Consider the following 15,161-nt stretch of genomic DNA (forward strand, 5'->3'; position numbering starts at 1 on the left):
ATAACAAGTGGAGAAAGCCTATTGGAGCATTGCTTCAACATATATCTCGCCAGTATTATATAAAAATTTTAATAAAAAAGTTCGCATCAAATAGAAAATGGCCAACTACTGACTACTGGATTGCATTAGGTTAAGGATACACATCACAACGTCTTATAGAACTTATATGGTTATAATTGCTGCCCAAACAAAAACAAAAAAGAGCGAAAAGAGCGAATTATTTATAATGATTTACCATACCTTTATCTTAGTTATCTTTATCGCCTATGTCAGTCTTGCAGCGGCCTCACGGATTGAGAACCGCATCCTAGCAGCACGCATTCGCGTTATCTGAAATGAATCAACAAATTAATGAAACATTATATTATAAACAATTTTAGTTTAGTTAAAAATTCCAAGAATTCTTTATCGCTGTAATGAAATACTCGCTTAATGGTAAGCAATTTGCAATCAAATCTTAGATAAAAATTAATGTTCAGCTGAATTTCTAGAGCACATCCATATAGATTCACAATGAGAGTAATTTAGAGCGACATATTCCTTGGCTTTTTATTACATTCATATAAGAAATAATTGAAATGAAATAATTCGATTTAAAGCTGTTGAGGATTCTATAATCAAATTAAAGTGTTTATGTGGAGTCTTTGCTTCTGACATTGTTCTAACTAAAACTAATAAACTAATCGTAATATCGCTTTTATTCAAGTTATGAAATGTTTATGTGAATGTACATATGGGGTATGAATATTCATTGAAATGCTTGGTTTTGTTTATGTATTATTCTTAAGAAAACTTGAATATTAATTTATCAAAATGAAAAAAAAGCTCTAGTATATAAGATATGCAATAAATAATTTAAATAAAATTATTCATTGATCAGTAATCTTCATTATATAAGTATTGAATCAGCTCATATTATACTGCAACATAATTTTTAATTAGTATGAATATTTAGATTATTTTTACTTTGTAATGAGCAACATTTTATATCAATGCCAATTATGTGATCTCATTTGAAGCGTTAATAAATATCTCTTATTTATTTTTGTATGCGCAAGGCCAGAATTTACAAAATTATAAAAAATCTTTATGATTTTTTTTATTATGACAAGGTTGGGTTTGTATAAACTTGCACTATATATAATAATGAATGATCTATTTCCCATTTCCATTTATACTTTTATTTTTAATTGTACAGTATAGTACATCATCAACTGAAAATAAAGTCTATAGTTTCAAGTCGAAATGGATAACATCAATACTCAAAGTTACAGGAGCGCGATAATAATAATCGAACCGACTTTTTATTTAGTCAAAAAAAAATTACTTATATAATTTTCCCATAAATCTCATATTTTAAGTTCTTCTATCTTATATATAAAAATGAAGCTTAGTATTATGTTAGGTATAGTAAAACTCTAAAATAGCTGTACGGATTTGGTCAGTCTTAGTCTTGAAATATTTGTGCTAATTCATAGGTTTTGGGAAAAGTGAGATAATATTTCAAAACCGCTTAGAAACTTTACATTTTTAATTAGAAATTTTTGTAGAAGCGTAATTTAAATAAAACAATGAACGACGGCTCATACGTCAAATGTCAAATGTTTTAGATGATGTTCAATTACATTTAATAGGTTGCTTTAGATGAATATTATTCAACTGTAGTTAGTAGTTTTGTTTGTAGATTTATTTATGCACAAAAACATTATTCAAAATATCAACTTTTTTAAATGTAAATATAAAAATACACTTTTTTTGGATTTGTGGCACTCTTTTTTGCAAATCATATTTACTTCAAAGCCTGTACTAAAAAAGAACTCATTGAAAATTGCAATAAATATATAAACCATTACAAAATAATTAAACTTTGCAATGACTATATAAGTCGCAAGACCAAAAAATCTTAGATTCGATTATATTTTTCATACAAAGTGGGTAAAAGTTTCAGATTGATTATATTAGCAAAATATGGTCAAAAAAATATTCTTAATATAAACCTTATTATATTAAAAACAGTTTGGGTTCTATTGTTTCTACATAACCTTACTACCTATACCACTAATATAATACATTTTATACACTATCATTTTTAAACATAGTAAATTAGTATTTTTCTTGGATTTTGTAGAAATTGTTTGCACATACCTTATATATGGTAAAACAACGTTTTCCGGGTCAGCTAGTATAATATAAAATATTATGCATTCTATTATTAAGTGATATTATTTTAATTCTATAGTTTTTTTCTGATAAAAAAATTATGATACGAGTACATTCGCAAAGCAATAAAATAATGCATTTATTCTCTTTACAGGTTTATGGCAACTTATTTAGTGATTTAAAATTGAAGGATAAATAACAACAAAAATAAAAACTTCAATATTTGTTTTGATGAGATATGCAATATAAAAACTATACCACTAAAAGAACATTCTGAAAGACGAAATTATTAGTTTACCATAACTTCAAAGTGCACCCAAATATATGTCAGTTATTTAGTGTAATTTTTTTTATTCATATTTTACCAACAATTAAAACAACGATACGAGTACATTCGCAAAACAATAAAATAATGCATTCAATCTCTTTACATGTTTATGGAAACTTATTCAGTGATTTTAAAGTGAATGATAAATAATATCAAAAATATAAACTTCAATATTTGTTTTGATGAGATATGCAATATAAAAACTATACCACTAAAAGAACATTCTGAAAAGAAGAAATTATTAGTTTACCATAACTTCAAAGTGCACCCAAATATATGTCAGTTATTTAGTGTAATTTTTTTTATTCATATTTTTACCGACAATTAAAACAACTGATCTTCTCCTTCTAACATCTAATTCTATTCTATTTCAAATCAACAATTCAAGTTCTGATTAAAATCCAACAGATCAAATGACAATTCTATGTCAGCACAAGGACTCGAACCGAGTATCCCTGGCGTATGAGTCAGGCATGCTACTAACTGAGCTATTACCACCACAATGAACAACGGTCAACCTATCTTTATTTCATATTAAAATTTCTCTAATATTAGCTCATATATTTTTAATTTTACGCAGCATTGTGCGAAAATGATCTCTTACAATTAGTGTAAAATCTGAACCAGAAAAATCAACTACAAAAAAAAATCTGTAAAACTTCTCAGATTTTAAAACCATAGTTTTCGAAACTCCCAATTTGAAAATGCTATCCCCATTTTCTTATGATTTATTCTTGTGATGAAGCAAGGACGAAAAAGTTATTTGTAATAACATGAACATTTTATTTATACGTATAATTTTCATAATAGTTGCAAACAAAAAAGTTGGTCATACGCTCTAATTAAGCACTTGAATCATTTATCTTATAGCTTAAAGGTTAAAAGGTTAAACATAATATATTTTCGTCGCAAATATTTTTATAGATAATATTTACATCGATAATTACTTAAGTAAATATATCTTGTTGCCATAAAATCTCTGGAAATGCTCCTGTATTTGCATTTACCGTAAAAATTCCAACCTTGAAAGAGTATCGAGAACATTTTAAGTTAATTGCTTGGTTTATTTGTAGAGTAAACGCATTGCCTTTTAAAAGTTAATTTGAATGTATGCACATGCATTAAACCGCTTCAAACATAAATCCTATGGTTAGAAACGAATTTAAACTTCACTTAAAATAATTAAACAGTATATTATTGTGAGAAACGGCAAATGATTTAATAAAATTTAAATTAACAATAATAAATTTTGTGCAGAAATAAATATAATCATTTAAAAGAACGTTAATAAATGATTTTTTCTCTTTAACAATATGGAGTTGTAGAAGTTTTACCAATTTTTGTAGTAAGTGATACGTTAGTAGTAAAATGCAATGCAATGTAAAAAAATCCTGAATATTATACATTGCTTCTTATTTAGGATTTTTTTCACACATATAAATCAAATAAAAATCTATAAAATATTTTTTGAAAAATGTCCAAATTATTCTGTGAAAAGTATTCAAATCGTCTGATACTAGTACAAAAACTTTTAAATAAAATCATGTTTCAACCAAGTGTATTATTTTTAAATTCTTACAATCAGACCATCACATATAAGTTTTAGCTATAGAAAAATTACTTCAAAACTGTCGTCATTTTTATCAGGGATTTTTTTACAAAATTTGGATGAATACGTGTCTTAAGTTGTATTGCTTCGGCCTTGCAAAAAGATTTATAGGGCGATTCTACTGCACAACTGACCAATGTGACGGCCGGTCCATGTTAAGCTCCAACTTCCATACATTATGATACTGAATATCCATAAATCATACTGAATACTATCAAAAAGTCATGTATTTGCTGTGCATTCAAGCGTTTTGCTCATAAACTGCAACGTCACTCGTATGTTATGAAGCTGAGTCAGAAATACCCTGTTATCTAAGATCTTTTTTTTAACATTTGTGCGGTTTCTAGGTTATGTTTTCTATCTGACAATCTGAGGAAAACGCCTGATTGCACAGAAACCACATGGCTTTTGTCAATATTTAGAACGAATTAGTAGGGAAAGTCCTTCATAACATTGCCTTGCCATAACATTGGTCTGTTATGCGGCAGAATCGGTCCATTAGAGTTAAAATCACTAGTGATATTAAACAGTAGCAATGATCATTTTTACTTAAGAATATAGATCATGATTTTATTTTCAAGTAAAAATATTCAATTACGGGCATTGCTACAAAAAGCTAAAATATCAGCAGAATTGAAAAGTGGCAACCATTAGGTTGTTTTCTAATAAAAACAATAACAAATATATCAATAATAGCACAAGTCAATAATGACTTGCCTTCTAGTAGACATTAATAAAAAAAATCATCATAACGGATTGTAGAATTCCAAATTATGGTTTCTATTAAAATAATAATATTAATAACGTTATTTGTTTGTAGATATATATTTTGAAACGTATTATCAAATTTATCAATTACATTATAATTTTATTGTAAAAAAAATAAGACTGAAGTATGATTTTGTAAATAATAAACGCAACAATAGATAAATGGATAGAAATTGGTATCGTCATAATTAATCATTGTAACTTAATTAAATTATCTGCAAAAAAAAAATATTACTAATCAAATACAACAAACTATATTATTAATCAAATTTTTAGAAAATTAATATTAATGAGTTTGCAGCTTTATATTTTCAGTATTGCTTGTTTTATTCTCATTAGAGCAAATAGAAAATATATCATGCATTTACAAGTTTTTTTGCTCATCAAATGATGCACTTTGATATCGTATTTAATTTTACATCCTGTTAAGCAAATTATTCAGAGAAAAAGCTTTAAGCATGTTACGTGACTCATGCATATAATGAATAAATTTTCTTTTATTATTAACTATCTTCAAAATAATAACTAATTAATTAGGGTTATTCTATAGTGCACATAAAACATACATAAAATATACATAACCATGCAAAAACACTTTGGACATACGTGGGATTATGACGCAGAGGTAAACCTCGACCTCACAAAGTTCCGAGTTAAAATCCTGCACTACATGCAATCAAGCAGCAGTGATATCCATTTCACTTATAAATATAAATCAAAAATACGTTTCTAAGGAAAAATAGCAACTCAAAGCATTAAGTGAAATAGACTAGTTTGAGGTAAGTAAAAATATAATCACAACTAAGAGGGACAGCCATTGGGTTGCAATCTAGTAATAGCTATGTCACATTTTGAATAATGTTCTTTAGTAATATATTAACACTCGTGATGCACACATTTATTAGTGTCAACCATTATACACATTTATATAATGATAAATTAAAAATTATATATTTATAATAGCATTAAAAATATGGATAATATTTAAAAACAATAATGTAATTAAAGTCATACTTCAAATATGACATGATCGGTTTGTCATTGTAATTAGCATTTAGAAATGACCCTTTATTAGAGAAATGAAGTAATTGCTGATTAATAAACCGTTAAACTTCATTCATCATGTAATTGGGTTTGAAGAACTTCATGTAATTAAAATTAACATACATTCATTTACTGCTTGTATTTTTCTTACTTGTTCGCTGGCGATATAATCTCATTTTTTGAACAGCTGTAATATTTATCTTGCCTAAACAATATTTTCAATTTCAATAACTTCAATGATTTATAAACTACGAAGAATAATATAGAAATAATTTCTAATCAATAAACTTAGGTTTAGTTCAGGGCACATATGTGTAATTTGTTTTATTATTTTCAAGGAACAGTGTAAAATATTCTTCTGATTCAGGCATTTTTCATTAAATCAAGATTTGTACTACGATGTAACTTTAAAATGTTTATTTATCTATGCCGATTTCCTTGTTGATATCGGTACGCATACAACGACAGATCTCTATTCACATACGCGATGGCGATGGCGATCACAGTTCGGGCGTTACGGACTTCCGTTGCATTTGTACGGATTTACGCCCTAGACGCGCCTAAAGAAGTTTTGCTTCAAAAACATAAATAAATAAAGAAGAAAAATGCTACTAATGCTACTATGAATAAAAAATTATGGAACTAATTCCAATAAGCAATTTACAATGTGGTATTGAATTACCAATCAAAGTGCTCATATATACATAATGCCTCTAAAAACCGGATAGTTTTGTTTGTCAGTCAACAAAAAGAGTAAAAAAGTCGATATATTTCTGAGTAAATATAATCAAAGTGAAAAGCCCAAGGTGGGTGGATAAAAAATACATTATCGGATTCTAATGTTGATGTTAACATAGCGGTGATTCCACTAAATATATTATGGCACGCCTTGGACTAGACCTGAATAAATCAAAAATGTCTACAAAAGTTGTAAATAAAATTGAAAACAGTATCTATGTGCATATTTGGTTTTATTTAGATGGTATCTAAATTTTTTAGCAAGAAGCAGAAAAAAACACGAAAACGTTTTACTTTACATATTTAAATCGCGCTAAAAGGATAAAAATAATTCCCTACGTTTATCTGGTTGCACATCTCTGGTCAATAATACTAAAGTTTGTGAGAAATGTAGTTTTTACTGTTTTTAATTTAATTCCGTTTAAGTGCTTGGTTCAGTTTTATGCAGTTATGCAGTTATGCAGAATTTCATTATATATAGACATTACAGATTGTAGCTTAATGAATAAACATAAGTATATGCAATTAAAACTACATGCAGAGTTTTTTTCACAACGCTTCATATTTTTCTTCTTCATTATGTATCCAATCACTTATTTGTTTTATGGTAGAAATATCACGAGTGTAATTAACTAATTGCCTTTATGGTAGTAATATCTAGTTTTTAATGGTAATTACGCGATTTTTTATATTCTTCAATTAAATTTGATCTGTATAATGTTTCTGATTTTGCATAAAAAACTACGTTAATGTTGGTCCATTTCTTCTATATAATTTTTAAAATCATTTGATTACTTTAATTATGTTCTTGCAATGGCATCGATTAAAACTGGTTCTTTATGTATGTATCTTTGAATGTGTGCATATGTGTTATAAGATATTATTATTAATTAGGTAATACTAGTAATTCAAGGGCCTATTCTTGAATAACATAGCCGTCTAAGGCTGAAAACTATCCGCAAAATAACATTAGTTCAACTTCAAGCTTATTTTATTTTTAAGAGCCAAGCATCAGTATCTATTATTTTGAAGCGCTCAATCTTAAGCTCCATGTTTTGCTATGCGTAATAGCTATTCTATTATGCTAATTTAACATTTTTTGAGAAAAAAAACTGTGACCCCAGCAATCAAATGCAATTAATCAATAACCATTTTCCAACCAGAAGGCTAAAAAAATGGCCAGAAGACATACCAAAATAATTTGAGTATTGTTTTTTTTTTCAAACAGATTATTATCTACAGGGGCATCTTCTTAGAAGAGGAGACCTCTATTATAGGCTCTTAGAAATTGAATTTTTGATTGCCTGTTTTAAAAAATAAAAAAGTAACCTTGCCGTAACATGTGCAAACAAGAATTTGCACATCAATGCATTCCTTATTAACTTCCCGTAGGGTAAGGACCGAAAATCGAAATTGAAAATTTTTACGTTTATCGACGTTTTGAAGGTTTCTGAACATTTTGGCATACCTCAGAAAAAATGGATGTGTGTGTGTATGTATGTATGGATACAATTTTTCGTCCACGTTTTCGGGCGCACGGATCAACCGATTTGAATGATTCAAAAAACATTCGATTACTATTGATAGGGAGATGTGCTGATTAGTTTTTGGCAAAGGCAGATCCAGCAGTTACGGAGAGCAATGAGTGCAGAAAATAGAAATTGAGTTTTTGAGAGAACGGAGTATCCGATTTGAATGATCCGAAAAACATTTAATTTGTAATGATTGGTAGAAGTGGTGATTAGTTTTTGCAAAGGTAGGTCCAACCATTTAGAAGATTCAGAGCTAAATGTACAAAAAAAGCAGCTTTTGAGAGAACTAAGCATCCAATTTGAATGATTCAAAAAAGTTTCTGTTTGGGTTGACAAAACAATTGCTTTCGAAAATATTTTTTTTTATTTCAAAATTAATTTTAAATTTTCAAAAAAAACATTTTTTTTTGAATATCGAAAATAATTTTTCTTAATTTTTTTTGTAAAGGCTAAAGTTCTAAAGCTCGCTTATATACTTTAAATAAATAAATTTAACTTTGTAAATCAGATTCAATGTATAATTCTTATAAATATTAGAAAATGTTATAGTATTTATAATAATCTATTTGTAAACATTTAATATTCCTCAAACATTTCGTTACGGTACGGGAAGTTCCAGCAATTTGCCTTAAGACACGATGCCATACACCACTAGTTTTCTTTTTAGTGACACAGATTATTATCACATATTATAGATCACATAGACTCATAAAAATTGAATTTCCGATTGTCTGTTAAAAAAAAAAAAAGTGACATTACAGTAAGATGTGTTAGCAATAATTTGCACATCAATGCATTAATTTAATTTAATCAATTTTCACACATTAATTATTTATAATGTGATACATAGCAAAACAAAACTTAACATAAATCAAACCATGGTAATAAAGGTATAAAGTATTATATCTAGAAATACTCTTGTTTAGAAGTAAGCAATTAATTCGTTTAAAAGTGAAATGTCTTATTACATTAAAATGATAAAATATTGATTAATCTTAATCAATTAAAATTATAATTATTAATTGAAATACATCCCTTAAAATATGCAATGTAGAAACTTGATACGATAAATTAAAATTGAGTAACATTTTTTAACTCATGAGCCGCATTTAAATAGAAAAATTAATAATTTACGAAGCTTGACACTAATGAACATTATAATACAAAAATACTAAACTAAATTAAGTAATAAAATAAGAAAAAATACATTGTAATTAATTTATTAATAAAAGAAAGTTGATAAAATAAATAAAATTCTACTTTATAAATGCTTGGAGGGTTGCAAAAAAAATAAAGAACCTCATGAAGCCCACGGGCCGCGGTTTGGTCATCCTTGTTACATCGTAATAATAGTTGGTGCTATTTTGTATTAATTTATTGGCATGTGTATCGTCTGCAGAGTCTGGACTATGGTCGTTCAATAATTCATATTATAAATTCAAAGGCATTGAAAAAACATATAAAAGAACTAACTTTGTAATTGCTATAAAATAATTTGTATATAACAATGAATGAAACTAAAAGTTTAAATTTGGACAACAAGACAAAGAAGAAAAATGATCCTGATGCATTGGGCTTTATTATTAGCTTCAAAACCGATCATGAACCAGAACAAAAATGATCCTAATATATTGAGCTTTTTCATCAACTTCTAAACCAATCTTAAACCAGAATATACATAATAATTGAAATGTGAAGTCTGATGTATTTACAACTACTTGGAATAAAACCCTCTAATAAATTTGCAACCACATAAAAAACGTTTTAAACTAATTTCTATGTTTTTAATTTATGTTTACAACAAAAAAGATACGATAATTTCAGAAATAAGCTCACCTGTCTAAGTATAAATTATCTAATATCAAATCAGATATGCACAAAATTCAATTACTTCCACTTTAATTATTTAATTTAATTTTTAAAATTTAAATTTAATTATTTCCACTTTTCAAGTTGTTTCCACACACACATTCATTTATTCTGAGGTATGCCAAAAAATTCAAGTCGTTTTCAGTACTGTCTTTAAGAACTACCTGCCACAGACTGCATGTGATTCATATTAAATTACTAACCTCAGTATACGAGTATGTATATAAAAACATAGTTAGAAATAACTGATAAGAAAATTGACCTGATTCACGTATTTTTCACTAGAAAACAAACAACTACTTCTTCAAATCGTGTCAAATACGGAATCAGTGAGCGATACATCATTGTGCTTCAGCTAAAAATTGATTGCGCTCACATGAACTTCTCGATACGTGTAAATAATCGACTTAATAGGAATTGAGATTTAGCTGTTTAGATAAAAAATTTCAACTATTTATTTTGGAAATCTTGCTTTCATTAATTTCACTAATTTGCTTTCACTGAAACGAATCAATGGTTACTTCTGATCGATATCTTTCAAATTTTATTATTTTAAGGTCCATTTCTGTCGTAAAATATATCTAAAACGGCGGACTGCACAGCAGCCACATAGCATTTAGACAGTTTTTGGTACCATTTTATATGAAAAGCAGTGTAACAATGCCAATTGTTGGTCTAATTTATGGCAGAATTGGCCCATTATTTGAATGAGGGCGTCAACGGTGATCAGTAATGATTTGCACATGGAGCACTTCCTAACAGCGCTCATCATTGCAAATTTTAAATAATTTTTATAATTACACTTCATTTTAATATTTTAGGATGTTCGTTTATTAGACCATGAACGCTATCACTATGCAAAGTGCCATTAAAATCGCTAAAAATATCCAACAATTAATTACAAAAGAAACCAGGGCCGATTAGCACTGTTAATATATGATATTTTTCGAGTGTTTTTTAATTTTCAAAATTGGTTCAATTTTTATTTTAATTTTAGTGTTAACGATTGCGAATAACTTGAAATATCGAAAAAAAATTAGCAAATCTAATTTTCTGGCAAAGACAGAAAACAACATATTAAAAACGCCGGAAAGAACATTCACATAAGATGCCAATTCTCGAATAAAATAGTATTGTAATATATTATTAATGTGGGCACCCAAATATCGCATTGGCATATCGAATTTAGATCCAATTTTGTTTACAATATCACAACCAATTGGTTAATTTTTATTTCCTTTGTTGAGTATAAAAATGTAAGGAATTTAATTGGCTCTTGCATTAGAATTTTTTTATTCAATACTATATTTACAACTGTCCAGTTAAAGACATTTAGCAAAAGCATTAGAATATACCCATATATTTGAGTAAGTTACTCATCTTACAAACCGAACTTACTAAAAGTGTTAATAAAACAACACATAACACACTGTCATCAGAGTAAATAAAATATATGACACATATCATACGGTTCATAATACTATAATATAAATATTATCTTTTCGCATTTATAAAAAAACCGTCTGTCAGCACCTCGACTAAACAGCAAACTTAAATAACAAGAACTCGGAGATTATTTATGACAATGGAATGCATTATAAAAGGTAATCTACTTATGAGCAAGTAATGAGTAACTGTAAGATATAGAATATGTTTATTCATTAATGGTTCTAAATGCCATACACTAAAGCTAAATGTAAATGGAGTATCATATATAATGTACTGTATTATAGCAATAGAAATATAACAAGTGCAGTAAAATATGAAATAAACACGGTCACTAAAGTTTAAGCTCAAGCATTTTCATTATTAAAATGAAACATGAAAATAAAATCAGCTAAATAAGAGATTTTCACTTAAAAATGTGCTTGGGTGTATAAATATAATATACACACTGTCATTTTAGTTAAGATTTTTGTATTTAAAAAATTGTAATTTTGATATTTATTGGTTGGTTTTGGATATAATAAATGAAGCGAACCATCGACAATTGCTATATTATAACATAATATTTATAAACTATAACAGAATAAAATATTGTGAAACTTTCAATAGATAAAACGCCAATACGTTAAATCAAAGCCATTTACTGCATCTTTACAAATACTTTATAATAAGGTCCATTGTACACATTTCAGTTAAGTCATCTTTGAATTTTGGGTACATTTTATGTATTAAGAGAGTATTCTAGTCTAAAAATTCTAACAAATAGTTTTGTGTTTCACATTTTCAAAGTTTACCTATATAAGAATATGTGCACGAGAGGATTTTTAAAATTTCTAATTATTTTCGGAGATTCTGTTTGGCAATGATAATCCTCTTCTCTTTGCTCCCTTTTGCAAAACTTTAAGGGAGTTTTTCTGAAAACCGTCTGTTTCAATACGATGCCCTCGATTTTTCAAGTACTACCGATTTACTTATTTTCAGAAAATTTTCTTTATTGATCTGATTTGTCTTTATAGACTTTATAGACTCATCCCCATTAAATTTTAATGTTAAATATTTTTAAAAACTCTAAATTTTAAAGATTCGAGAAGCCATTTTGTTTTTTCTGTACTCTTGAAATATTGATAAATAAATTATAAAAAAAGGTTAGTGAAAAAATCGACCTAAAATCCTTGTCTGTATATTAGAATACCTTCATAAGAAACTTTTGCAGATTGTGAAATCGAAGCAATTTATTTCAACTTACAATAAGTAAGTAGTATGTTAATAAAAAAGTCTAATCCGATAATGAGATAGAATGTTTTAAAATGTTAATTAGTAAATACTCAACAATATTTTCAGACATCCAAAAACATTTTTAAATACTTAACTGCATTTTTAGACAAACAAACGATTTTAGACACTTAACAATATTATCAGACAACTTGCAACCTTCTCAGACGACTTGCAACATTCTAGATTGACCGACAACTTGCAACATTTCTATACAACCTAAAAAATTCTTAGACAACCCATAATATTATCAGATATCCCATAACGTTTCTAGAAAACCATACAACATTTCCAGATACTCGACAACATTTTCAAACATTCAACAATATTTTCAGACAATCTACAAAATTTTGAGACACTTAAATACATTTTCATACAATCTACAAGATTTTCAGAACAACCTATAATATTTTCAGACTACCTACAACTTTTTTGCATAACGCTAATATTTTCAGATAATCAACAAAATTTTCAAACCGTAATCAACAACAACTTCAAACAACATACAACATTTTCAAACAATCTCAAACATTTTCAAATGATCTACAACATTTTCAGATCATTATAGATATAATCTACAATATTATAGATTAACAATATCAGACCCTCAATATTTTAAAAGAACACATGTACAATGTATACAAGTCAAATTTGAATTTTTGGTTCATTTTATATATTAAGAAATTTTGGCAGATTGTGAAAACGAAGCAAGTTATTTTAACTTATAATAAACAAGCAGTAAGGTAACAGAAGAGGCAATAATGCAATAATATCCCTAACATAATATCTAATGATAAATAGCTTTAAAAATCATTAAACTTCCTCCATAAACTACAACCTACGACTTAATACAGAACATAAGGCATTGACAATGAATTGAGTTAATGGATAATTGACTGTTTGGCATTGACTATACTAAGCACTTTGCAAATTGTTATATTAATATTAATTTTATCTAAAAAATAAATGATATTTAAATTTATTAACTATATTTCTTTAACCAATAAAAAAAACTTGGAAAATATATCAAAATTGAATGAGCTACCTCAAGAACCTTGCGAAATATGTAGTCTTCTTCACTACACCAAATTCGATCATGTTTTTTTAACTAAAACATAATTGCATCTATTTTAATATTTAATATGATCAGTCTAGATCAATTTCCTTATTTAGAAACTATCAGCATCAGAAGACTCAAAAGAAAAATATTTAGTGATTTAATTAGATTGTCATATTACATTACTTCTTATAAAGAAAAAATGCAACTGTGTGTTTTTCACTATTTATATATCGACGTCATTTTTTATATATAATTGCCAAAAGATTTACTTAATATCTATAAAGGATAGTTGTAAATATATTGTTGAATAAAAAAAGAGAAAAAAAAAACTATCAGCATCATCATCGTCATCAAGTAAGTTTATTCTTTAATTGTCACAATCAACAAGTCATTATTAGTATAAGAAATATTATCGAGTTCTAATGAACGAAATGATAGACAAAAATAAAAAATAAAGCAGCAACAAATTTTATTGAGTACACAACTCAAAAGTACAACCAATTCTGTAAAGAAAAAAAAATATAAAAAAGGGAAACTTTCCACTAACCAAAAAATAACTGGATAAAAATTGACTAGATGGAATATATTCTAGAAACTACAAAACTAATCTAAAAATTCAACATGTGGCAGTGAACAATACAGAAGTATATGAATCAAGTGAATAATTAACAAAATTATGAGTGAGTGCAAATAAAATGCAAAAATCAGCGGTTGCCAACCTGTGGGGTGCCAGGCTGTTCTAAGGGGGACGCGTATGTCTGTTTCCAAAATTTTTAAAATGATGTTAAAAAATCAAAAAATAATTAGATTGTATGCATATTATTACATAATATTGCATATTAATTAATTAGTCTGATAATATCAGTTGATTGTTTATAAAATTATTTTTTTTTTTTATTAGAGCAGGGAGGGGGCGCGATGCAACAAGGTCGGAAACCCCTGCATTAAATGCATAATCTAATCTGGACCATTAAAACGTTAAATGTATTAAGAAGATATGAGCAATTAGAATGAAAATCATCTCTAATAATGTGCAAAATGAGTTTAATAAAACCAATCAAATAATGATAAAAATCCTAAGGTTTTTAAACCAACATGTTGAACTTTTAAAAAAATAATGATTGAAAAATGTGGAAATGCGATTCAAATGAACTATCGAAGATTTTCTACGAATATTTATATTTTAAAAGGAAATATAAATATACTTGGAGTACTCTAAGTCATCATGATGATGGTCGAAAGTGTATTTTCATACTCTGAAACAATAATTTTGATAATTAAAATTACAGATGACATGTTGAAGTACCACTATTGACAATACTGTATTGGAAATAG

At 27.3% G+C, this 15,161-nt stretch overlaps 1 protein-coding gene across 1 annotated transcript in view; it reads right to left on the reverse strand.

Annotated features, from left to right (window-relative positions):
• Positions 1–248: 248 nt before the first annotated feature.
• Positions 249–15,161, reverse strand: part of LOC113383571 — a 66,137-nt gene continuing 51,224 nt past the window's right edge. The window contains exon 21 of the mRNA XM_026621828.1: positions 249–330. Coding sequence (XP_026477613.1) covers positions 308–330 — 23 coding nt within the window. The 3' untranslated portion in view covers positions 249–307. The remainder of the gene's footprint in view (positions 331–15,161) is intronic.

This window comes from Ctenocephalides felis, unplaced genomic scaffold, assembly GCF_003426905.1.
Source record: "Ctenocephalides felis isolate EL2017-DRISC unplaced genomic scaffold, ASM342690v1 CF-g0.4_SCAFFOLD_03570, whole genome shotgun sequence".
NCBI lineage: Eukaryota > Metazoa > Arthropoda > Insecta > Siphonaptera > Pulicidae > Ctenocephalides > Ctenocephalides felis.